This window comes from Podarcis filfolensis (genome assembly GCF_964270895.1).
Source record: "Podarcis filfolensis genome assembly, chromosome: 1".
NCBI classification, from domain to species: domain Eukaryota; kingdom Metazoa; phylum Chordata; class Lepidosauria; order Squamata; family Lacertidae; genus Podarcis; species Podarcis filfolensis.
In genome coordinates this window covers 91,734,395-91,762,045 of record NC_139604.1, presented here as the reverse complement: position 1 = coordinate 91,762,045, position 27,651 = coordinate 91,734,395, and the positions used below count along the sequence as shown (strand labels likewise).

General features: G+C 40.2%; 1 protein-coding gene across 5 annotated transcripts in view; it reads right to left on the bottom strand.

Annotated features, from left to right (window-relative positions):
• Nucleotides 1-27,651, bottom strand: part of TTBK2 (tau tubulin kinase 2) — a 48,387-nt gene that overhangs the window by 19,719 nt on the left and 1,017 nt on the right. For 4 of the 5 annotated variants that reach the window (XR_014546302.1, XM_083606271.1, XM_083606268.1 and 1 more), the window contains exons 2-12: nucleotides 19,069-19,228; nucleotides 17,643-17,790; nucleotides 15,898-15,971; nucleotides 14,780-14,920; nucleotides 14,125-14,229; nucleotides 11,915-11,980; nucleotides 7,114-7,206; nucleotides 5,550-5,675; nucleotides 4,340-4,497; nucleotides 2,838-3,051; nucleotides 125-336 (exon numbers count right to left, since the gene is read on the bottom strand). Coding sequence is in view for 4 of the 5 variants with exons in the window: in XM_083606271.1 (XP_083462397.1) it covers nucleotides 125-336; nucleotides 2,838-3,051; nucleotides 4,340-4,497; nucleotides 5,550-5,675; nucleotides 7,114-7,206; nucleotides 11,915-11,980; nucleotides 14,125-14,229; nucleotides 14,780-14,920; nucleotides 15,898-15,971; nucleotides 17,643-17,790; nucleotides 19,069-19,137 (1,406 nt within the window). In the remaining variant the exon portion in view is untranslated. Of the gene's footprint in view, nucleotides 1-124; nucleotides 337-2,837; nucleotides 3,052-4,339; nucleotides 4,498-5,549; nucleotides 5,676-7,113; nucleotides 7,207-11,914; nucleotides 11,981-14,124; nucleotides 14,230-14,779; nucleotides 14,921-15,897; nucleotides 15,972-17,642; nucleotides 17,791-19,068; nucleotides 19,229-27,086; nucleotides 27,108-27,651 lie in introns of those variants that run through there. The other variant, XM_083606269.1, reaches the window with a different exon arrangement.

Below are 27,651 nucleotides of genomic sequence, written 5' to 3'. Positions count from 1 at the left end.
TAGGGTCAATCATATGGCATGAGTAACAGTGAAATCTGTGCCAAATAACTAATCAATTAAAGATGACTCACTATAAGCTAAGCAACTGCTAAGAAAGCTTAGCAAAACAAAAGCCATTACACACCAAACTTCCAGAAATTTATCTGTATCTGGCTTGGACTCCAAGGTCAGACGTTTCTCCAGTTCAAAACTGTGAATTGATCGTAGCTTCCGCACCAGAGGAACATCCCGATCTAGCTGTGTGGTCTCTGAGCGGACTCTAATTGGAGAACCAAGGCTTGGTGCATTAAGCATGCCATTAATTGGTCCATGGCTGTTTTCATCTTCTGTCGCAGTCTGTGATTAAAAACACCATAAGACAACTATAAAATATCAGGTAAAAGACAGAAATGTAACATTTAGTTGTTGGCATCCCGGCTTTTCATTCTGTCAAAACACTTTCAGTTCTTCTATTTAATAGGCTTGCAATGCTAAATGTAGTCAGAACTGCAGCAGAAAGATCGCTGCTCAACTTCATTTACTACCAGAACTACCGTATTTTTCGCCCTATAGGACGCACTTTTTCCCCTCCAAAAATGAAGGGGAAATGTGTGTGCGTCCTATGGGGCGAATGCAGGCTTTCGCTGAAGCCTGGAGAGCCCCACCGCCAGCCCCACAAGCTCGGGGGACAGCGAAGAGGCGATGCGCCTTTCCCGCTGTCCCCCGACTTGGTTAGAAGGCTGGCGGCAGGAGAAGCCTGCTTCTCCCCGCCGCCAGCCCCGCAAACTCGGGGGACAGCGGGAGAGGCGCAGCGCGCCTTTCCCGCTGTCCCCTGACTGGGTTTGAAGGCTGGCGGTGGGAGAAGCCTGCTTCTCCCCACCGCTAGCCCCACAAGCTTGGGGGGCCAGTAAATAAATAAAAAAATTCTTTATTTCCCCCCAAAAAACCTAGGTGCCTCCTATGGGCTGGTGCGCCTTATGGGGCGAAAAATACGGTAACTAATTTCCACATGAACTTTCAATTTTGCTTGTGGCTAATATGTAGTCTTCTGTAAATGTGCTTTTGAAATTATTTGCTTGTGGACTTTAACTCCAAATCAGTATCCATATCTAAAAGCAGCCCTATATACTACCTAACATCCAGGGTTTAGATACTAATGAACATAGAAAACTGCCTTATTTCAAATTAGACTAAGCTCAATAGCAGCAATCTGAGGTTTCAAGCAGGAGTCTTTCCTAGCCCTATGTGGAAAGACAAGGATTGAAACAGAGGCCCCTAAGTTGCAAACAATATACTCTATCACTTATAATTTTCAAAAATTAAGTTTTAATGTTTTCTGATTTCACTCACACACAGCTGATCCCACTAGTAAACACAAATATCTAAAGAGCTGTCACAGGGAAGATGGAGCAACCCTGTTTTCTCCTGACAGAGGAGCCATCTCCCTCGGGAGGTTGTGGACTCTCCTTCATGTGAGGTTTTTAAGCAGAGGTTGGATGGCCATCTGTCATGGATGTTCTAGCTGAGATTCATGCACTGCAGGGAATTGGACAAGATGACCCTTGGGTACCTTCCAACTCTACAGTTCTGTGATTCTATAGGTGCTCTTATACAATTCATTTAGCAGAGGCCTCTGCTAACAGAATCAATGAGGTTTTTTCACTAATTCTACCTCCCGCCTGCCACCTTCCATGCTGTTCTGAAGGGTTCCCTAAACTCTTCAGAGCAGATTATTTGTGAAGCAGCTGAGGCAGGGAGATGTACCGCTCCTTCCATTAGCAGAGGTGCTCACCAAACTGACATATCTTCCATCTGTGGAACAGAACAACTGAACTCAACCCAACATCCCTACCACCACACAGAAGGAACTACATGTCCCATTACTGCTCTAAGAAAGGGCTGTTTTGTCTAAAATAGCAATACTTTGTGCCACCTTAGCTGTGACCAATACAAGCATCAGGGAGACAGATTGTAATATGCTACAGAAACAAGCAGCCACAGAAGACAAAGCTGAATCTTCAGCTTATTCCTGTGATCAGTGGTCAAAAGGTGAAAACATAAAGTAATGAACAATGGGATTAAAAATAGCCTACTTCAAGTTATACTCTGATATATGTCCCAAATGCTGTGCCTGGGGCCACAGTAAAATTGCTCACTGTAATGCCAGCTAGGTGTCCTTAGCAATTTAACAAAAATTAGGAAAGAATTTATAAAGAGAATATATTTTCACATTACTACTATGTAACCTAAGGTGCAGCAATATAAAGAATACAATGCAGTTATGGCCATGCTCAAAAGTTAGCATAGAGCTGGAGTAGATATAGAAAATAACAACAAATTATCAGGAAGAAACAGTATCTTCCTCACGAATACTTGCTTAAAAATGGAGAGTTCTGTGATGGGGGAAAAGAACTACCACAATAAGGAAGAGCAAATGTAGGTTTATAAAATTATAAACAAATAAACAATTCTCTCAACACACTAGAGCTCTTGAGTCATCAAATGGAAAGCTGTCAGTAGGTTCAGGACAAACAGATGAAAGCATAATTAACTTATGAAAACCACTGAAACAGGATACAGAGATGTCCGCTATCTTATATAGTTCACGGTCTCGTATGGCTTTCAGGAATGAACAACTCTTTATCAAATAGCAGAAAATAAAACCTTAATGTTAAAAGAAATATATCAAATGCTGGGACAAATGACATGGTTGTCCCCAACATAGCCAGCTTCTTCATTTCCCGGGACATCTGACTTGCTGATAAGATAGTGATTTTATTTGATCCATTAAAGCAAATCTTAAGATATAGAACCAAAAAAGAATTGAATGTTATGGTCTGCTCAATTACAGTACTTACTTTACGGACACCTGCTTTTATCTTATTCCTGTTTGCATCCATTTCCTCCCACACATCCTTTTCCTGAAGATGATGTCCAGGAGACTCTGGTAGCTTTTCTGGAGAGATTCCGAGAGGGATACCATTCTCACCATCACTAAGATGTTCATCTGGAAACACATCATCTGTATTCTCTCTCAACATATCTCCTGGTATTGGTGTAGCATTGGCAATTCTATAAAGAAGAAGAAAAATAACAAATAAACAGTACTGGAATATGGAAGTTTGACTCAAGGATGCAGCACAGGTTACACCCTCCCTTCTTCCTCTGGATGTTGTTAAGACTATAAGACAGCATAGCCGATGGTCAGTGATGATGAGAGCTGCAATCCAGCAACATCAGGAGGGCCACAGGTTCCCATCTATACTCTAAGAGTTTAAACCATGATCCTTAAGGTCTCAGGCCTCATCTAATAAGCTATTGTAAAACAGTGTGTGCGCCATCCTCGGATCTCTTCAGGGTTCAGGCTTTGTATCTGCCAGCAAGTAAGAAGCACCTGGACTGGTCAGACCTGGTATCACACACTGAGATTCTAAACAGAGCTTTACTCTCTACTGGCTGTATACTCTACCTCCTTTCAGCTCAAACCTTAGGGAATCTGAACTCAGAACATTGCCATCAATTATGAGACTGAAGGGCAGCTCTATGCTTCTGCATCTTCCCTAGTCATAGTGCGGCATGCAGGAGCAAGATTAGAATGCTGGTACAGTGGTACCTTGGTTGTCAAACTTAATCCATTCCGGGAGTCCGTTCAACTCCTAGAACCGTTCAAAAACCAAGGCGTGGCTTTCAATTGGTTGCAAGAGCTTCCTGCACTCAATCAGAAGTCGTGGAAGCTTCCAAAGAACATTCGAAAGCTGGAACACTTACTTCCGGGTTTTTGGCATTCGGGAACCAAAACATATGCATATCAAAGCGTTCTAGAACCAAGGTATGACTGTATTGTGTTATTTTGCCACAATGCTATGAAGTGGGGGGGATGTCAGGAGATATGTAATCTACATTAATGGGTTTGTCACCTATAACCAAAGTTTTAAATTTTGTCACCTATTCAACAAAGACTCTAGGCTGATCACAAAGTTATCTGGGTAGTAGTATACTTTCCAGGTACTCTCCCAAATGGAAACTGAGCAATCTGTTTTTCTTAATGCTGCAACACAATTTAGAATGAGAATCACATATAATCCCATCAGAGATTCCTAAAACTATTCAAAACAGAAGCACTGACGTTTTAGAGAAGTATGAAAGGTTCTTCCAAGCAAGCTCTCCAGAGTTTGTCTGTCAACACCTGGTTACGGAAGATGCACATCTGGTTCCCTCACCATTACAATGCTATCACGTAAGGAACAGAAGTCTAGATGCCTTTAGATCAAGGTCTTAGGACAGAGAAAGAATGCCTACTATCCAGAATATCACGTCACTTCATTAACTGGATGACATCAAAAGGAATGCTCCAACATACCCTATGGCAGCTGGGGTCTGACGAGTGTGCAGTTGAGGAGTAGTTGAAGTGGTGGTTGTTGTTAAAGAGCCATCAGCTCCACTCTTTTCCCAGTCAAATAGGTCACTCTCAGTCACCCCAGAAGTCTTCATGCTGTTGTCAAAGACGGACATGAGAAGCTATATAAACAAAAGAGAAGAGTTGGTATGCTCCCAGGTTACATTTAGAAAACTCACGAAAGTTGTTCTTTCACGCCATTCATGACAACATTTAAAAAAAAAAATCTATTATTTATTTATTGAATTTCTATAAACTTCAGCCAAGGATCACAGGGCAGTTTACATTATAAACACACAAAACTACACAACATAACAAACAATGACACTCAACAGTTTAAAAGACCATAGATTGTTTAATTTGCCAAAGGCCTTGGAGAAGAGGAATGTTTCATATCCTATGAAAGGAAGACATTATATTGATATCTGTTAAAAAAAGGCAACACAGCATTCAAATGATGGACAGGTTTCATTAATAAGTTGAAGCCATTATATTTACATGGCTGTCATTGCAAGACATTTTCTTACACCTGTTTTCTATTACAGGTTAAGTACAGTGTATATTGTGGCATGAGGATTAACAGGAAGTGGGCAATAAAAAGAACACTGTATGAGCAAGCACAAAGAATACAATGGAAGAAATAAGGATCTAGACACTTTGATATATTCTATTTAAAAAAATACTTTCCAATTTCTTCTGCAAATCTTTGCAAAACTACCCAAATATGAACATTGTAGAATTCTGCCTCATCAGCTAATTTCTCTAACTGATACAGGGGTACAATTCCTGCAGGAAAATGGTTTCATATACACACTGCACAAAACATGCAGGGGCCATCTGAATTGTGTTTGGAAATCAATATATTCAATGTATTGAAATATGTTTTAGACACCAGAATAAAGACACAATAAAAAATGCAAAAGCAGCTTAAAATGAGTAAAAAGGAAACCATTCACTTCAGCTGCTTGTCATTTTTTTACTTTAGAAGTTCTGTAATAAAGTTAGCATGGATTTGTCTAGGTACGATATGACAAAACACAAGAGGCAAAAGTAAGGTATAACGATAGTGTACCTAAGTGTACTCATTGGAACAGATGTGTGAATGCATGTTGAAGTGTTTAACAAGACATGGGTTTCCAATAAGACATAAAATTAAGACATTAAAAAATCATACCTGGTAATCAGGTTTAGTAAAATAATCTAAAGTAGAAATGTGATCTAGAAAGGTGTTAAATTCTTGAGGGAGATGTTTCAGCATCAGCCGGTGGTCATACCTCTCTTTTATGGAGCCCACTTGCTCCTACAAGTAGGAAAATGAAATATTTACCATACTTTCCTTCAGTTCCTTATAGACATTATTTACTTATATGCCACCCCTCTGCCAAGGAACTGAAAGCAGTAAAGAATTTTAAAATGCTAAACAAATAAATGAAAATACAGTTGGCCAGTTGAGAAGACAGCCCAACTGGAGCAGGTGCCAAATTGTCCCCCTCACCTTCCTTCCTTTCTTCTTTCTTCCATTAGAGTATATTTTGTATTATTTTAACTTCTTATCTACATAGTAGGACCTCAGATAGGACAAATGGTCTTACCTGAAGCATAGATTTGATAGGTTCTGAGGATATGAATGAGTTTTTCTCAACGCATTAGGGTCCTCAGTAACCATATCAAATCTGAGTTTCTAATCTTTATTCAGATCAAAATTAATAGCTCTGGTTTTAAAGGTAAAGGTCTGTAACAAGCTTTAACATGAACCATCTTTAAAATAAAACAAATGCTCTTGGATATACCTCCCTGTTAACTTATGCCTAAAAACACATAAAGAACCATTTGAAATGAAACTGAACTTCTGCCAAGATCCAAGTTGCGCTTCTCCAAACAGCAAGTGGGGAACTAACAGCTGGTCAGATATAGTGAAGAGATATATTAAATTATGTACAAAAGACACTGGTTTGATTGTGTAGCACAAACATGGGGCACTTCCAGCCTGCAGGCCACATTAGGCACACCAGAGAGCATAATCTGTCCAACAATATCGATTTTTCCCCAGCCATGCCTACCAGCCATCGTATGGTCAGATGCAAGATCAGTAAAATTATGGCTGAGAAGAAACATTCAGGACCTCTAGAATGTGCTCCCAATTGTTCCTCTGCAAGCAGGGCTTGAATCAGATGTCTTTTTAATTTGGCACCAAATGCAAACACACTGGGTTCAGCTCAGAGCTCCTAAGTAGACTGGATTCCCACAGAAGGTGGGACTTGCATTCGACAGGAATCTTTGCAGCTGCAGGTTGAATTCAAGCTGCGGCTGCAAAGATTCTCAATGTCAATGTTTATTATTATGGCAAACAGCCAACATACTCAGCAAAGATTCTGCAAATAAAAATCAGGAGTACTTTTAGAGTGTGTTCCCAATTATTCCTTTGAAGTTTAATAATCTGACATCGTATGACTGATAACTGACAGGAGGATGGCCCTGTGCATCTATCAAAAATGAACCATGGAAGGTTGATCACCAGATCCCGTTCCCAACCCCTTGTGTAGAAGATGGGTTTTATTATTTTTAACTAAGATTAATGAAATTCTGTACTCATGCCGGCTATGTTAATTAAAAAAACAAATGCATTGAAATAAGCAAACATTGTTTTTAAAGAACTTTAATATATTGAAAGGAATCTCATGAACATATTCAATGACATTCTCCGCAGTTTATATCCAATGGTACATTTCTCAACAGACCTTGTCCTTAATTTTCCTCCAGGGCAGCTGTCCAACCACAAATTCAACCAACATGTAAAACAAAGACCAGAGGTCATCATGACGTCCCATTTCCTAAAGAAAAAGAGACAGTATGTTATTATATAGTCAATTCCCCATTTTCTTGTGCTACCAAACACAATGTATCACATGCTAAAATTCTAATGCCACAATAGTGAAGTATGTAGCGAAAAAAGATTGATCTCAACATGTAAGTAGACAGACAAGATGCAGCTAAAAATGATGATTAGTCTTACCTGAATAGTAGATTTATTAGGTGGACGATGAAGTATTTGGATTGGGCTGTTCCTCTTGCACGAGAATCAGGCAGGAGCAAAGAATTGTGGTAGACCGTTTCTCCTCAGTTTTTTGGACTCGCCAATCAGGAGCACCATGACAAAAAATCTAAAACTAAATTAAACATAAGACCTACCTCCTCCTGGCTAACACGTGAACAGGAACAAGAGCAAGGAAAGTAATGTGCAGCATCATGAAAAAACCTGCATGTCAAGAAAACGAACCCACCATAATAAAACTCAAGTGTATAATAAATCATATGGTCTGCTGCCAAGTAGGGAGAAGCTATTTTAGGCATCCCCCCTACCTGTTGTGACACAGGGTCATTGAGTATGCTGCTTACCACCCTTGTGGCTGGGGCGGCAGAAAAGTGTTGGAATGGCTGTCTACCTTGGTAACGCTGCTTAAAGGGTTGAGACTTGAATCTCGATGCCTATTCTGGAACCTGAATAGTGAAAGGAATGAAACTGAGTGGGGTATGGAACAAAATGCCTAGCATACTTTCTATCAGCCTTCTGACTTAAAGAAACCTTACGCTTATCCTTTGATTCCACCAAAATATCTTTCAGAGCTGACTCTCCAAGTACAGGCAGCTGGCCTCCCACAAAAGCTATCACAGACAAGTTAGCCTTAGCGGCAGAGTCAGCCTGCCAATTCTTAAGCCACAAAGTGCAGCACACTGTTATCTGTGCAGATATGGCTCTTGGCGGAAACTGCATAGCATCCACAGTTGCATCCGCCATGCAGGCTTGTGCTTTTATGAGTTTTGAAAGGATTTGATGGTGACGCACCACATCCTGAGGAGGATTATGGAGCAAATCCTCCAACCATACCACACAGGCATGTGCGCAGGAGGAACCTATACAAGAAGCTCTCAATGAGAATGAAGCAGCCTCATGTACTTTGCGAAGGGCAAACTCGATTCTCCTATCTGTAATATCATGCAATTGAGCATCCTCATCCTTTGGGGCCAAATGACGTGAGGAAAGATGCAGCAGAGGAGGATCAACGGAAGGTGACTTCTTTAAAGCCATAAATTCTGGCTCTAAAGAATATAATTTATTCACCAATCCATTAGTCCTTTTCAAATGCATAGGAGCATCTAGCTCTGCCTTTACTATCAATTTTAGAAGAGATAGAACCCACATGAAGTTGGTTGATGGACTCGTATCTGTTAGAAAAGACACAAAACTTCCAGAAACTGCCTCAGTCTCCTTTGCTTGCTTAGAGGACAAAGTGCTCATAATCTTACACAGCAAAGTTGCTGCCTGAAAACCTTGAAACAGCCTGGAAGATTGTGGCTCTTCCCATGCATCCTCTTCTTCCACATCCAGTGATGCATGAGATAATGGCATAGTAAAATCAGCCTCCTGTAATTCCTCAGACATGACTTGAAAAGGGTTAGGGGAGGAATTCCCTGCAGAATGTGGCATACACGTACAAGAAGTTTTGATTTAGTCCGCACAGGAAAGGCAGCATTGGGACATAAGTCATGCTCAATGTCTGATGATAAGGAGGCAAGAAGGGCATCCTTCAACTGATCAGTTAAAGAAGCAGACAAGTTCACATTCAAAACCTCTGATAAACCTTGACCCATTGGTGGCACTGAACTTTGCTCATTACAGTAGATCCTAATTGGTCATCAGCAAAACCCTGAAATTCAGGCTCAGGATCAGAGGATATGGCTATGTCATTATTAGTATTGCCAGCAGATGGCAGTAAAATCTCACTAGATAACTGAGCAGCACTCTGTGGCTGAGCCATGGATTGCTCTGAAGGAGATTTGTTTACGTGGGTAGACCTTACCTTACTGACAACACTGGAAACCGATGGCCTTAGATTTGAGCGACTGCAGGAAGCAGAGGACCACACTCTACCTTTATTTCACTTTTTTATGCGGAGAGGCACCCAAACCTTGCAGAGACTCTAAGGACGCCATTGAAATTTATTGGGAGTAACTTGAGCCGCTGAACCAGACTGCTGATTCAAATATTACTGCAGGCGAAACGTGTTGAAACAGCCCTTTGCGCTGCTGAAGCAGACAGGAGAACAAGGAGTTGAAGCTTATTTTCTTTGTCCCTTTCTTTCTTTGTAGAAGCAGCAATTCTTGAAGGAAAGCCAATGCGCTGAATAAAGGGTCCAAAAGGACGGTGAGGGTAAGGCACAGAGCGGCTGTTAGAGAAGCAGCGCACAGTCACTGCACGAGGCAGCCTGCGCCGCAAAAATAGTTGGGGAAAAAGGCAGCCCATCTGCCAAAACGGAAATGGCCAGCAACAAGAAATAAAGATAAAAATTAAGAAATTAATGGAAAATAGAAGTAAAACACTGAACGCAGAACAGGGAAAGATGTTTAGCAGGGAGACAAGGTTGTTTGTTTTTTTACACCTCAGTGGAGGACGCATAAAAGGACCAATAGACAGGAAAAGTAGCCAATTACTAAGTAACTAAGAATAACAAAGAAAGTAGTTAAAGAGGACTCTGCTAACTAACAATCAACAAAACAGTGAGAGCCAAGGAGGAAAAAATTGATGGGAAACGGTCTACCTCCCATAATTCTTTGCTCCTGCCTGAGTCTTGTGCAAGTCGAACAACCCAATAAGAACACTTTATTGTCCATCGTAATAAATCAGCACCATCCATGCACAGGGAAGGAGATTAGTAGACTCTTGGGCTTACACATGTACCTTGGTGGGTGAGGGGAACAATACAGCCCAAGAGCAGACAGCACATTCAGTGGCCTGATTGGGGCATGGAAATAGACTGCCAGAGGGGAGGAGACATGGAATGAGGCATAGCCTGGGAAACGACATGGCTGGTTGGAACCCTAGAAGAAGCACTCTACACTGCAACATTTTGTGGCAAGACTCACTTGTAAGAAAACAATGCTTAAAGAGTTGAAATGTTCTCTATAGATTCAATACAGATGGGGGAAGAAACTCTATAAATATACTCACAGAAGTATACATAAAAGCAATGTGTTTCACCTCCTTCCTTAAATTATTTTATGTGGTTTCAAGTACTTTGCTGAATTATTGGATAGGCAGTGATTTGTGTATTTGTAGGTCTTTCTGGGCCTGCCCCTATGAACCTTAATCCACCCTGCTGATGATATACCAAGTTCCAGGAGAGCAACAAAGAAAGCTGTTTACAGATTGTACAAGGTCCAGGTATTGGCTCAGTTAGTGGACCACTGAACACCCATGATCAGCTGCTTGCGTCGCTAGTTGCTTGTGCCAGCTATGAGTGAACAGCCATGTCTCGAAGTATATGCAAGAAGAGTTGACTCCTCCTGAACTACATAATTATCTAGTATTTCACTGAAAATCACCTTTTAGTTCAACAGCAGAAGCAGGCTTCCTGCTAACCTTCAAGTTTTTAAACTGGAGACAGATAAACAGGATCCCACCTGTCTTCTGTAATCACAAGGAGAATTTTATTGTTGGTGCTTTTGTACCCACCATCTAGAGCTAGCAGTTACCATCTGCTGTGCAACACCTTGATAAAAAAAGTCAAAAGTGCCCAAAAGACTGTGATCCTTTCCGTCAGTTCTCACATCCCACCAGAAAAACATTTCCCCAGCAAAGCCAAACCCCACCCTAGTCTATATCAACCTCTCACAGGGAGGGGAGAATGTGTGTCCCTTTCATCCATACCTACTAAACATTAATTAGCACTCTTTTAATATGCCATGTAATTAAAATGGTAATCAATTTATTTAGCAAATTTCAGTCACAGTATTACCGTACTTTTCGCTCCATTGGACGCAGTTTTCCCCCTCCAAAAACTGAGGGGAAATGTGTGTGCGTCCTATGGAGCGAATGCAGGCTTGTGCCATAGCCGCGCGCAACCCCTCCGGCAGGGAGAGGCTGCACGGGGATATGGCTTCTTTAGCCCTGCGCAGCCTCTCCCGGCAGGGAGAGATTGCGCAGGGCTAAAGAGGAAGCCAAAGCAGCCATCCCGCTCGCTGCCTTGGCTTGTTCCATAGCCACGTGCAATCCCTCCGGCAGGGAGAGGCTGCACGGGGATATGGCTTCTTTAGCTCCACGCAGCCTCTCCTGGCAGGGAGGGATTGCGCGGGGCTGAAGAGGAAGCCAAAATCGCTGCCTTGGCTTGTGCCATAGTCACGCACAACCTCTCCGGCAAGGGAGAGGTTGTGCGCAGCCTGTACACTACTATTTGGGGCTGGGGGGGGGAAGAGATTTTTTTTATTGATTTCTCCGTCTAAAAACTAGGTGCGCCCTATGGTCCGGTGTGCCCTATGGTGCGAAAAATACGGTATTTCCATTCTAAGAACATCCAATATGATTAAAGGTGCATAAGCAGACATTTTCTTTTGCCAACGATTTAAATATTTCAGGCAGTATTACTTACAATTATAAATCACCCATAGGAAAAAGACAGGTGAAACAGAAAGTTAAGATAATCACACCATTTGTAACTGTTTCAGTAACTAAACATTCAGGCTATTGCAAGTACTAATACTCACTCTGTTCCTGTGAGCATTGACTGACGCATACCGCACAGTCCCTCTAAAACCAGCAACAGCTCTGGGCTATCAATACAACAGAGGGGGAGAAATTCTGTTACACTGTGTTAGTTAAAGATATACAGTACATAAAAGCCACACTACAAAGAATAATGTAGGCCTTCTACTCTGGAGTCTTCCCCCGCTAAGAATGCACAGGTCTGTTTGATCTATGTTATTGGGGCAACATGTTTGTATAATAAATAAAATTTAAATGGGTATGGTAAATAAGTAAACACATTTTGAACAAATTTTAAGTAGTTCAGAAACATTTTTCTATTTAACCAGATTTATTAACTATAAGCTGCTGGGGATCAAAAGTGGTGAAAGTGCTTTTGCACTCAGGACCTGCTTGCAGGCTTTACAATAGGCATCTGGTTAGCCACTGCGAGAAGAGTTTACTAGACTGGATGGGTCCAGCAGGGCTCTTCTGTTCTTATTCAAATAGTTCCATTTTATTCAACCTTAAAGAAGCCATTTTGTTATTTCCCTTTTTTCTCAGCACCCAAATTCCAGTGCATTTTACTTTAATTGCTAGTTTCCTATTCACTCCACGACTAGGATACTAAGTGCCCAGACAAACAAAAAACCCTGTCCCCTTCATACAAAGCACTTTTTCAGCTCTTTGCAAACATACTCCTAGTTGCTTTATGCAAAGTACTAATGCTCGTTGCTAATTGAAAGTGCAATAAGCTCCAGTCAGACACCTTTTTATTCCTTATTTTGGGAGATCAGGGAATAAGACAAAAGTTTCACAAGTCAGTAGTAGCCAGCACCTTTTTATTTATTTATTATTCTATTTACATATTTATATACTGCTTAATAGGGAGTGGGTGGTGCTGTGGTCTAAACCACTGAGCCTATTCAGATTGCTGATCAGAAGGTCAGCAGTTTGAATCCGAGCTCCCATTGCTCTGTCCCAACTTCTGCCAACCTAGCAGTTCGAAAGCACACCAGTGCAAGTAGATAAATAGGTACCACTCCGGCGGGAAGGTAAACGGCGTTTCCATGCGCTGCTCTGGTTTGCCAGAAGCGGCTTAGTCATGCTGGCCACATGACCAGGAAAGCTGTCTGTGGACAAACGCTAGCTCCCTCGGCCTCAAGTGATATGAGCGCCGCCACCCCATAGTCACCTTTAACTGGACCTAACCGTCCATGGGTCCTTTACCTTAATACTGCTTAATACTAACACAAAGTGCTTTACAAAAACAAAATACTAATTTTTCTATAGTATATGAAACTGAAAAACAGTGATGCAGTACAAATTAATCAAATAATTAAAAAACCAAACAAAATCCAGAAGCAAATTTTGGAAACATATTGAGTCAGGGCCCCCTTCCCTCCTCAGCCTCTAACTTGCCAAGTCATATCCTAACTCACAGTATGTAACATTCACCCAACTTCTGTTTTTCAATTACACAAATTGTACAAAATTCACTACTCATGCTGTATCACACATCCCATTCTATTCCCACACCTCACACAAGCGAACTAACCTCCCAATCCCTCCTATATCTCACACTAAATCACCAAACCACTAACACCAATCACTCCTTACACGTTATTAAAAATGTACAGCAACAACACCAGGGGACAATGAACCTACTCACTGACACAATTACCTCACTTTCATGTGATAGTAAACCATGGTTTAAAACAAAAAGTTAACATGGTGCTCCCCCTCCCTCTGCTCCTACTGTGCCAGACAAAATAAGTCAGAGTGTGGCTTGTCATGTTATCCAAACCTGGCCTTGTGGTTTCCTTTGCTCAAACAAACAAGTAATAAGTGAAAAAGAAACCTTGGTTACCACTCGTGGGGGTTTTGGGTGAAAGAAACCACATGTTCCTATTTGTATGACATGACAAGCCACACTTTGCCTATTTTGCTCAGAGCACAGCGGCAGCAGAATGATGGAGGATTACCCTGAAAACTTTGTAACAGCACATACTAGCATGCTGCCCATTAACATTAAACCATAGATTGTATAAACCATAGTTTGGTCCCACTTACTTAGCCCTTGGAGGTTTGGCCAGATTAGAACTTGGGTCTCAGACCTCTGGCGTAATGCATCAAGCATGGATAAAACAGTTCAGCCTGACAGTTATTTTAAAAGCAGTCCAATATATCAAATTTAAAATTATTAATAAAAAGTTTTATTAGAATTTCTTACCGGTCTGACATCCCCACATGAATTTGTAAACTGACGCGCCAAGCCAAAATCCAGCATGTAACACTTCCTCCAAGTGCTAGGGAAACGTCCCATAGCAAAGTTGGACTGGGGAGGAAAAAGATGACATATTGATTGATAGTACTATACATGTTCCTCAACAACAATCTCCACACAAGACAAACGCTGAATACAACATTAAGGCTGCAATCAATTACTTAAACTACTCTGCGTAGGACTACCACTGGATACAGTTATTTAAACTTTTGGGTAGACATGCATAGGACTGTGCTATTCAGTCATGTTAAACAGAACATCTTAATACTTTGAAATAAAGTACAGAGTAATATATTCTCAGTGGATGCAATCATCTAAGGCTTTCCTAAATTAAGAACTTACTTTTAAAACCGAAAGCAATTATTATTTGCTAGATAAGACCATTACAGTTAAAGAGTTCTGTTACTGAAAATCAATATATAAAAGAAACAATCATGGATTAGCTTTTAAACTATGCACTGTCATCTTAATAGTTTTATCTCCAATTTTCTGATTGTTCTAACTGCACAATTTTCTGATTGTTCTAACTCTCACCCCCTAATAAGTGACAACAGTTGCAACTTAAATTCTTGGCTCTGACAAAATTTGTGGATAAACTCACTGGCTTAATATCTCTGTGTAAAAAACCAACAGAATGAATGCTCTCAATAGACTCTAGAATTTGCTTGCCAAGTCGCAAGGTAGTACTGATTGTGAAGGTCCCTCTAGTTTGGCTTCGACGCAGATCGGCCAAGTTCCGACCCTGAAAAAGCAAGAAAGTAAAGTACATTCAGTGAAAATTTCCCTCTGCCCATCCAAAATGAGGAAGACAGACATTTTCAATAATATTTATTTTTTCATTTAGCTTTCATAATCATTTTATAATGGGCAAAATAAATCAACATTAGATTTATTTTTTACATTGAACTGATCAAGAAGAGAATAGGGTATCAATTAAGCTATCAAAAAAAATTTCCAAGAGGTGGCCCAGATCACAAGGCATGATAAGCTGTAGCAGCAGTAGCAGTTGTTATTATTGAGTTTGGTAGTTGCTAAACACAAAGAAGTCTCAAAGCAATGTAACAGCAAGATAAGTAAAATCAAATAAAACCCAAATTAAAAGCAATGTGCAATACAAAATTTATAAATTACACATCTAACAATACAAAAAGAAAAAATCTATTCTACACCTGTAAAACACGAGCAGCAGAGTAGCGGTCAACTTAATCTTCAACAGCCTGGGTAAATAAACCTGTACTAGCCTGGTGCTGAAAAAATTACAAGGATGGTGCCATGTACATTTTCCTGGGAGATAGAGTTCCAAAGACATGGAGGTACCACTAAAAAATCCCATTCTTGTTTAGCCACCCTCTGCAATTGCTTCAGATAAGGCACTTGGAGAACGGCCTGTGGTTTCTATTTACCCTTCTCCTATCAAATAAGCAATGTTACATTAGCTGGACATTCTTTCTTAGGGGGGTTGTGGAGATTTAATTTATATCTGTGAACATCCTTTTAGAGCAGGGGTTGTCAACCTGGTCCCTACCGCCCACTAGTGGGCGTTTCAGGATTCTATGTGGGCAGTAGGGGGTTTCACAGCACAAGCTGAATCCTCCTTCCATCGAGCACTGGTGGGCAGGAAGGAAATTTTAACCATCAAAAAAGGTGCATTAGTGGGCAGTAGGTATAAAAAGGTAGACTACCCCTGCTTTAGAGAACGAATAAATGTAACAAACTTACCTGCAACTGCATGACCACATAGTTGAATCTGTCATTCCTTCCACAGCCAATGAATTTGCAGACATGATCTTTTCCTGCAGAAATAAAATATACACTTTTTATGTTTCCATATTTTTCTTCTCACAAGCTTGGATCCGGAGAGTCACCTACAGAAATGAGGTTGGAGGAAGGCAACACCTCCTCTAGAGAAGCCTGCCCTAAAAGTCAAGGGACCTTCCTGAATGGGGCGCACTGTGGCTCTGGGGGCTGAAAGGGGAGATAAGCCAAAAACTGGGCAGAGACTCCCTCTCACCGGACATGCCTCCACCCTATTTTCAGCAATTCCCTCCACCCCATCACACCCCACTCAGGAGGGTCCCCAGTCCTTAAGAGAGACTTTTCAGGAAGCTGCTGGGGAAGGAGGTGGTAGAAAGATTACTTTTCACTAACCCCACTCTCCCCAAGGGCTTCCCTAAATTCATTACTTACATTTCTGGGTGGCAAAAAAAGGAAACAGAACTTAAGGAACAACTCAGACATGTAGAAGAAACTTGTCAAAAATAAAAACCACTTTGTCTCTAATTCTCTGCGCCAATTCATAATTAAACAGTGCCTCATTATCCAAAAGTTGTTAGCATTCATGGAAATAAACATATTTCTGTGCTAACATTTTTTAGTTACTCTTAAACACCTCACCCCATGACAATGTTGCATGAAGATGAACATAAGCAGGGCTTGCCACTGCCTGTATTTGAGCATAAGCCCAATTTGTGATTTGCAAACATGGCCACTAAGATGCAACAAAAATGCTTTTTGTTGATAAATTAGAAACAAGCTTTTTATCTGAGGTGAAGCAGGAGAATGAGGAGAAACGTACTGCTGCGACAGGCAGGAGGAAAAAACGGAGGGGAGCGTGCCTGCCTCCCACAATTCTTCTCTCCGGCCTGTGACCACGTGATGAGGATCAACTCACACCATTGGCCCCGATATCCCATGAGGTAAATTGACAGCTATCACCAAAACTATTGACACACTTACAAAATTAATGGTCTGAAAAACATTTATTTTTATTCTGGTTTGTTTTGGTTCTGCCACAATTTATGCCTCTGCCACAATTTATGCCTCTATTAAAGTGAAACCAAAAACCTGAACAGATACATATTGAGTATCAAAAGTGATACATGCTGAGTATCAAAAATGTTCATACAGCTTAAGCTTTCTTGGGGTGACCAGGTGAACAAACGACACCTGTTGGAATTCCCTCTACTACAGAACTATTTAAATTTAGGAACACTGCCAGGGAGAGTAAGCTAGGTCATCCTGTAATTTCAGAAGTTGCTCAGGGATTTTGTGGTGATCAAAATATTTCACAACGTTTTTCAAGGACAGCAGTCATAGGTTCACATCTCAATCTGCCTCGCACATTCTCTCAGAACAATACTTGCCATCTTTTCACCTACCTCAGATTTAAGGCACATCATCAACTTGAATCATTATTATTTTAATATCAGTAAAACTTTCGTATTCTTGTCCTCAATACAATGCTGCAATTCTATACCCACTTACCTGGTAGTGAGCCCCAGTGATATCAGTGGGACTTGCTTCTTTCTCGATAGACATGCACAGGATTGCACACTTAATCTTAATACTTCCTTATTATATTTGGAATCCATACTGACCAATATAGTATACTTTGATACACTGAGCCTATCAGATTTCCAAGAATCAGACATACATTCAGAACAAGGATCTTTTATCCTCCTTACCTTGCAGTTTTTTCAACACAGCTACTTCCATTTTCAGAACCTGCTTTGGTTGCTGAGCTGACTCGACTTTCAATGCAACATTGTCTCGGGTAAGCAAGTCCATTGCATCGTAAATTTCTCCAAACCCTCCACCTCCTATCTTTTTGAACTGTAATGAATAAAAATATTAATTCTGCATTGTTTAAAAAATACAGAACTTTTGAATTAACAAGCCTAGACTATGAATATTATCTAGCCACTAAATCTGTTACTGTATTAGGTTACCTCTTTCCCTACTTAATGTAAGACTCATTTTAAATTTTATTTCTTAATCTATTAACTACTGTTAATGTGACAATAAATCAAGCCTTTAGCACAGTTGTTCTCAAACTTTTTTCTCTGGCCCACACTTTCAGAATAAAAAATTGCTCACACAACACCAATTTTTTATTGATAAGAAATACATTGGAAAACAAAAAGAAACAACTCCTAGCATTGCTTGATTTATAACATGGAACACAACTCCTTTATAATATGATCATAGGACATCCAGAAAGTATAAAACAATACAGCTACATAAGAACATAAATCATTCCCAAAATATAATTATAAACAAGTCTCTATCATATGTACCTTACGTATGTATATAAACTCAATAAGAAGTGTAAGCTTGCCTTTGCCAAGTGATCTCATTTATTTTAGGCCTAATTTGAGACAAATAAACTCTCATTTCCTCATCAAGACAAAGATATTTCATATTTAACAGAGCTGACAGTTGCCATCCTCTTCTGTCACACCAGTGTGACTGCCATACCAGTTTGAGAACCACTGCTTTAGTGTCATTTGCCCAGTCCTGTGGAACACCCTGCCAATATAGATTCAGTGGCTGCCTACTTGTGCAAACTGTTAAATGCCTGCTGAAAACGTTTCTATTCTATATTGTTGCAAACCACTATGATATATATTTACAATACAGCGGTATATAAATATTTTAATAAATACAGGTAACAGGCATCTTATGTGAGGTTTTTGTTCCACAGGGCCACATTAAGGTAAAGATGAACAACAGCCAGCAGCACTTTTTAAAGTGCTTTTCAAGCTGAGGAAAACCACATCACTTACCTACAGCCACTATGCTCAATGTCACAAACAAATAAACTCTCAGGAAAGAGTTTCTTTATTTGACACTATCAATGTGCCAGAAAAGACCAGCACACCAAAGTACAGGCAACGAGACTGCTAACTTGTGTATTTATTTGCAAAAAAGGTGTCCAAGAGGGGGAAATTTCTCCAATTCTATATTACTATGCTTTCATATATTGCTAACAGGGGGCAGTTTGTGACTATGTCTTCCTTTTACCTGGTTCCTTGCAATTTTATTTCTTTTTATTTAGTCTAGTGCTTCCATATATCTGGGGAGGAAATAAGAAGGATTTAATATACTTACCACTTTCCATCTTTCTTTGACCAATACTCCTACACTCAGGATATCTGGCTGTTCCCCTCCTCCACTCATTGCAATCTCCTGGGGTGGTGCAGCTGCTATGCAAAGCCTACGTCAATGGAGACCATCCAGCTCCCAAAGGTGGCTTCCATTTAAGCAGAGGCTATAAAGATAAACAGCAATACTTATCAAGTTCATGAGAACTTGATAATTAAAAAATGGCAAAATGAATGCCTTCCTAACTCTATTGTAAGAAAGTTATTTTTCAATTTTACAATTCAGAACTGAAATAAAATTTCAAACAAAACAAAAATATTTTAAAATATTTTACATAGTGAAGTCAGCTTTCTGCTGTGTGTGTAAGTACGTTCCTTTAGAAATAAAAGTATCTGCAAAAGATACCTTTTAAAAAGTTGTAAAGCTTTATGCCAGTTGAGGAGTGTTATCCCTGCCTCAAATGAGCAACATTAGAATATAACAATAATTCTTCTCAATTCTTTCATACGCATCAAACTAATTCTTGTAACACCCCTGTGGATAATCCATTATCCTTTTAACACCCCATACTATATGCAGGAGGGTTAAGCTGAGAACCATTGACTTGTATAAGGCTAAAAAAATGAGGTCATGGCCAAGGTTGTGTTCTCTATATAAACCCTTACCATATCAGCTTTCCTTTATTCTAACTCCTCTCTGACCTTCAACACCAAATTATTTCATCAGAGATTGGTAAGAGTTTCTTACCCCCGCCAGACCACACTCACTATGAAGTCCATTGAAATAGATTATTTTCTCCTTTAAGAAAGCTGTATTACAACCTATATAATAGGACAAAATATACCTTCTATCAATAATGGATTGTTGACAGCTACAGGAGAAACCACTATACAATTCAATGGAGAAAAATACTCACGCTATTATTGACGCAAAAATTATTGTAGGTGTCAGATACCCATTGATAGCAAATCTACAGCTCATGTGCAGCAACTTTTAATCTTGGAGGCAATTCACCAGTAGGGTCAGGTGCTTATATATAAACAAAGAGATCTTCCACAGCTTTAGTAGCTCACTAGGCCAATTGCTATTGACAGAGATATTGTGAGTGGGTAAGTTTGCACAGGAGTGCACTCCTATAGAAGGATGCAATATGCAGCTGGAAAAATTGGGAAAACTCAAGTAGCAACAACAGCCAGAAGTGTTTTTTACCAGCTTAAGCTGATATACCAACTGAGACTATCTGGAGAGCATGGAGCCTGTCTCAGTTGCCCATGCACTAGCAGTATCCAGGCTGAACTTTAAGGCACACTTTAAAGACTGAGGCAAAATGTGCCTAGCTATTGGTGACGGCAAGGCAAGTGAAACAAGCTGCACCTATATTATACCAAAAGAGGCCAAAGATGATGAACCACAGAATAACCCCTATAATGGTTTCTCATATTCAACACGATTTTTTCAACACTTGAGCTCCAACTGTTGACTCAACTGTTTTGACAACTGCCTGCAGCTCCACAAACTGCAACCAAGCTGAAGGATGTTTCATTGGGTGAAGGATGCTTAGAAGAAGTTATAACAATAGACTGCATAATTTTCATATCCGAGCACAACTCAAAGTCTTGGTGTTGACCTTTAAAGTCCTAAACAGCTTCAGCCCAGTATACTTGAAGGAGCGTCTCCACCCCCATTGTTCAGCTTGGACACTGAGGTCCCCAACTCCAAGGGCCTTCTGGCAGTTCCCTCATTCAGAGAAGTGAAGTTACAGGGAAACAGGCAGAGGGCCTTCTCAGTTATTGCATCCACCCTGTGGAACGCCTTCCTGTCAGATGTCAAAGAACTAAAGAATTATATGACTTTTCGTAGACAGCCCTGTTTTGGGAAGCTTTTAATGTGTGACATTTTGTTCTTTTATATTTTGTTGGAAGCTGCCCAGAGTGGCTGCAGTAACCCAGTCAGATGTGTGGGGTATAAGAAATGAATTATTATTATTATTATTATTATTATTATTATTATTATTATTACTACTACTACTACTACTACTACTATATCTCCATAACATCTGAATCAGGAGAGGCCACACAGCTCCTGGACTGGTACCTGGACACAGTGGTGCCACAATGCTGGCAAAATGGAGGCACTGTGGGTGAGTGGTTCTCATGCTTCAATCTGAAGAATTGGCACTTTTACGTGTGCTGCACAATACTCATTCTGCAGCTCTAAGAAGTTTCTCTTTTAGCATGGCATTACCTATACTCCCTGCCTACTGAAATGCCTTCACTGTACTCTTTTTGGAGCCTGCTGAAAACGTTTTTGTTTAGGCAGGCCTATGCAGACATATAGAAGCATAGAATCGTAGAGTTGGAAGGGACCCTGAGAATCATCAGGTCCAACCTCCTGCAATGCAGGAATATGCAGCTGTCCCTTATGGGGATCAAACATGCACCCTTGGCATTATCAGCACCACAGTCTAACCAACTGAGTTGATGTTGAAATGCATTCTCATTTGCTGTTAATTTTAATTATTTTAAAATGTTTTAACTGTTTTTATTGATAGTTTTACTATTTCTTGTGAACAACTTAGCGGCTTTACTAAAATCAAGTGGTATTTACATTTTGTTAATAAATAAAAAAAATTGTTATGAATGTGAATGGGCACTTGTATTGGGCTTATGGACTCCTCCTCCATGCACAAAGGGAGGAGATCAAAAGCTTCTACTTGCTGTCCGCAACAAACTGTCAGTTCCCATTTTATATGAATATGAATATGAGGAACTGTGGCTTGTTCAAGCTATTGTTTGTGTTCCTGTCCCCCAAAAATGTGCTTTATTGCATGGAAGAGATATAGGAAATATGCCTGAAAAGTGACTGTTGCCAGGGTCATGCTGGGATGTGTCATGATGATTTACACTGCTGAATGCAGTGTGGTGGATTTGTGACCACCTAAGTAGTGGAATGATGCCTTGGAGACATTCTGCCATCACTATGCATTGATTGGGGACATTCTACCATCACCATGCACTGATTGGTTGCTTCTATGCATGATTGATGAAACGGTGATGATGCACCAAGCTACAATTAGTATGTGTCAGTAATGTTGCCACAGATGCTGTGTGCATATGTACACAGAGTGTTACTACATTTTCTGTAGTTTAAAGCAATATCACACATGTAGAATCCTGACTTCACTAAGCTAACATTCCACCAGTATGAAGGCACCATAGGTTTGTTTCTCCCATAACTTATTGCTGCACTTTGGAGATTTGTTGTACAATAACTAATACAAGTTCAACATAATATTTCCATACATACTGCTCTAGAGCAGACAATTCTTAATGATTCTTGCTCACCCATAAATGAGAAACAAAAGAAATCCATGGTTTATATTTATTGAAACCACAGCCAGACTACCAATGTAAGAATCACAATAATTTTTTCCTTTCAGATTTACTGACTTTGCTTGACCTCCATATAGAGGAGTGTGAAAGAACTACAGATACTATTTATAACCATGATTTCACATATCTGTAGCACCTACTGCATTTATGGACAACTATTTAAACTAACCATCTAATCAACTACCAGAAATGTTGTGACCATTGTTTTAGCATTCTCAATATTTAATGACAGGTGGCGAATAAAAATAAACTGTCTTACAAATGTAGAGATAGAAGAACAAGAAGCCCAAAAACAAGAATCTGGGAAGCTATTAAGAAAAGGATCAATCCCTTTTAACCTATTAGGAAAGGAAACACTGCAGTCACCTTTACAAAACAGCAAAATCCCCTATTGAGCATTGTGTTATTTTGTTTAAGAATATTTACAGCCTGCCCTTCAACTTGATAGATCCCAGAACAGGGTACAAAATATAAATTTATAAAATCACATAGAATAAAATGCAACCATAAAACCAATGCAAACAGTTTGAGCAGCTAAAACAATATCACCACAAAATAATATACTAAAATTCTGGATGTGCCTGGGAAAAAGTCACTACATATCCCCCAACCATTGTACACAGAGAAGAGCTCCTTGGAATATCTTAGGGCATGGACAGGATGGTATGGAGATAAGCTATGGAGATCTTTGGACCCCAAGCTGTTTATCACTTTATGGTAAACAGCACCAGCAATTTGAATACAGCCCAGAAGCATATAGGCAGGCAGTGTAACTCCTTCAGAATCAGTATGATGAGATTTCATTTGGATGAACTAGTCAACGATCTTACAGCACGTTCTGCATGAACTGCTGCTTCCATCTCAACTTCTTGGGCACCCCTCCCCAACACAAAACACATTATAGTAATCAAAATAGGAGCTTACCAGGGCATGCGTCACCATGGCAAAGCCATCTCTTGTCAAGGAATGGCCATAGCCAATGAACCAATTGAAGCTGGAAAAGGACACTTGGTGCCACTGAGGCCATATGGGCTCAGTTACGAAGCTGGATCTTGAAGTACCACCAATCTACATACCTGACCCCTCAAGGAGAAGGCAAGCCCCTCTAAAGCAGGGTGTGCAGCCAGTTCCTGGATATAAGAACCATCTACCCACAACACCTCTTCATTATAGTAGTTCCATTTTAGTTTACTGGACTTTCATCCAGCCTATTGTTTTTGTTATATGCCAGCTAATGCAGACACTATTTTTCAAGTAATCAATACTAAAGAATGTAGCCATCATCCAAAGATGTATTCAAGAGCTAGCTCATTCCCAATGAAAGTTCTGATATCGCTCCCTTTGAACGCAAGATTCCTACACTATATCACAAATGGCTTTTGAAAATCCAAGCCAAAAGCTTCCTTGGACATGAGGAACTAGTTAACAGTTCTTTTAATTCCAGTATTGCAGCATCAGTAATATTGCTATCTCCACACTGATTTTTCCATGAAGATATTATTTTAAAAACCCACACCACTCTTGAGAAGGAAGAGAGATTTCTAGTTTTGTAAACAAAATAGGTTCTCCTCAGTGAGCTGTAGTGCCTTCCATATTACATCACAATTCATACAGAATAAGTGTGGACTTGCCTAGACCCCACTCACTTTTGCCAACAAGCACATCCATGTTGAATGACATTTCACTGCCCAATCAGGCAATGAAATCAGAGCCACATCAGGCCACTATAATCCTCACCACAATACAACTCCTTCCACACCACAAGAAACTAATGCTACATACCAAGATGCAAAGGTGAATCATTAAGGCTATATGAAGTACAATTAATCTTAAATTTAGGAAAATATGCTTGGGTCTGCAGTTGCCCTTCTATGAATAGAAGAAAGGGCTCCTTCTGCTTATGGAAAGGCCTTTGCTCCAGCTGAGATTTCCACTTGCAGAAGGAGGAAGTCAACTCAACCTTTCCCCCACAGTCCCACACTTGTCCTCCATAGCAAGAAAGGCCTCCTCCAGTTCTACCAGCAGGTGTCTTATGAATTAAGTTCTGTTCATAAGATCTCAGGATTCAAACCAGAATTGGGGCAGAAGGAATATTTTTACTGAAAAGTATTGACATATTCTATCCAGTGTACTATCCGAAAAAGAAACCCAACACACTAGCACTAGCAGATCATTTTACAATATATGTTTCCAATAAACTTAAAGCAATGTAACATTTTTCAAATGTTACTGACAGGGGTGGGAGGGCAACATGTTTTTATGGCCCAAGTATCAAAGACTACTCAAATACAGTAATCATTAATTCTAATTAAAAACCAGCAATATATGAACACTGAAATTCTTCCAAAGCTATTTAAAAAGCCCAATGTTCTGTCTCTTTAAGAGATGCTAGACACAGCTTATCCAACAGAAAAACAAGGAATAAATCAATGTACTGCATAGTTTATGTCAAGCCATTATAACACACCAGCTTTCTGTTTTGCAACTTGTAATAATTGTATTCTGCTGCCACCGCCACCACTCCTAAAATAAAACTCTAGGGCTGTGTTTTTAGTAAGGTCATGTGAACCTTACACTTAGAACAGATCACATCAGTCAGATTAAAATTTTCGTCAGCTGAGAGATACAGTCACAGACAAACTGGTGAACTTGAATACGGTAGTCATTCTGAACAAGTTATAATCTGTTTGTATTTAACCAAGCTTTTATCCGATAAAAAAGTCTATTAAGTTCCAAAAATATATTCCTTGTATTTTACCAGCCTAGGAAGTGTTTTACGCTTTTCTTACTAAATTAGGATGCAGTTTACTCCAAACTCAGTTCTTAAAAGTATGGAGATGTTTTCCCTAAGAAGACAGTGTCAAGGAGGTATAAGCTGCATCCTAACCTTCACAGCGGGTGGCGCTGTGGGTTAAACCACAGAGCCTAGGGGTTGCCGATCAGAAGGTCGTCGGTTTGAATCCCCGCCACGGGATGAGCTCCTGTTGTTCGGTCCCAGCTCCTGCTAACCTAGCAGTTTGAAAGCACGCCAGTGCAAGTAGATAAATAGGTACCACTCCGGTGGGAAGGTAAATGGCGTTTCCGTGCACTGCTCTGGTTCACCAGAAGCGGCTTATTCATGCTGGCCACATGACCCGGAAGTTGTACGCTGGCTCCCTTGGCCAATAAAGCGAGATGAGCGCCGCAACCCCAGAGTCGTCCATGACTGGACCTAATGTGTCAGGGGTCCCTTTAACCTTCACACCAACCCCATTTTGTGCATCATTTTTTCTTGAATGGACGTGTTAGAAGACACACACAGTACATCCCACCCATTCAGATTCTGCAATAATCCCTTCCAGTACCTGCCCCCCACAAAACCTTAAAGCCCAGACAAGTAAAGCATCCCATCCCTTGTTTTCCACATGCTTTCTTCAGTCTAAAGGACTTCAAAGCTCCCTTGCTTTTTTGAACCCCAAGAGAACAAGTGATGCCAAATACTGTCTTTCATTATTATGATAATTTTTCTCTTTTGTCTTGGGACAAATCTGCATAAGTTTCTTCTACTTCCCATATGAGCACACAACCAAAGGAAGGCAAGATTACTATTCACAAGACTTGATCAGAGACCAGGGATCAGTTCCAAACATTTAAAGAAAGAATCCCACTGAAAATATTTGGAAACAGCTACTCACAGAAATTTATGTAAACTCAAGCCTTGGCACATCTCACTTATAATTTAAATATTGATTATCAGTGCCAAGAACGTTTGATATAGTGCAGGATATTCTGCACTAATATCAGACTCTCTTTCTCTGGGTAAGTGCTATTCTGTCATATTCTTTCACCATGAAAGTTTTCAACATTGTGGTCAGGCAAAAAAACGTATTCTAGATGACACACTATATAAAATATACTGCAAAGGTTTTTGAAAGTTACGGGTCCTTTAAAATATTCACCTTCATTGTTGTGGTTCATTTGATACTTCTCTGCAAATGCATTTTCAATGACTGGTTTAAATACATCAGAAAAAAGTACTTTATCTCATTTTACACACCTTGGGCTGCAACCCTATGCACAGTTACCTGGGAGTATATCCAGTTTATCTCAGTGGGGCTTATTTCTGAACAAACAACAGCAATAAACACAAAAGGTCAAGACCACACTAAGCAAAAAATGTGAAATATATATAATCTTTATAAGAATAACAATTGCTGGCTTAAAAACCATTTGGTATGTCCCAATCATAGAAGCAAATTTAAAACATTACCTGCTATAGCCTAAAATAGCTATTTCCTGATTAACCAACATCAGAGCAAATTTATTTATTTCAGGAAATTTATAAACTGCTTGATTATTTTTTTAAATCTGAAGTCATCTACATGTATTAGTCTTAAATAACTTGTATGGTAGGATATATTTGTGATATATCTTACTGTTACAGAAAATGCTAATCTCAAAGCATCTATATTTTAGCATCATTTTGAAACCCACCAATACTTGGTGCTATACTTAAGGTTAAGTATCATTTAACCATCCCTCTTGCTGTTTCATGGCAGAAAGACACAACATTGCCAACCCTCTCTAGCAGATTTTTCCTACACCCATTGCTGGCAGTTGGTCTCTTTAAAGATCTCTGGCAGAGGACCATACCTCTCTCTTTTAAAAGAAAGTCTATGTATCTGTATTCATATCTTCATGCAACTGCTGATAGCAGCGGCAATGTTTAGCCTCAGCCTCCATCTGCCTGTATGCCAGAGCATATTTGTATGACTAAAGGAAACACAGAAGCATCAACATTAGCAGATTTACAAGTCAAGCAGCCTAGTTTTCCCCTCGGGGAGCATTCTCCTCACCAATAAATGAAAGAAAGGCAGGGAAAGCCAGACCTTAGCCGAAATAAGCGAAAGAGCTCTTTCCCCACCACCCCGCAGAGCCTATATTTTTGCAGCAGAACCTCTCTCAAACCGCGAGAGCATCACTTGCCATTTCATCGGTACCAGGCAGGAAACTTCTGCGATGCGCCTCACCGCTGCTGCCCAGTTACCAAACACCCACAACGAGCAGCTATCCCGCTCCCCAACCCTGCAAAGCGAACAGAGGGGGCCTTAGGAGAAGACACACCAGAAGTGGCCAAGCGCTGCCAGATCTTCTCCCATCCGAGGCTGGGAGATGATTCCGCCCCCCCTAATAATGCAGCATCCCCGCCCCCCTCCTG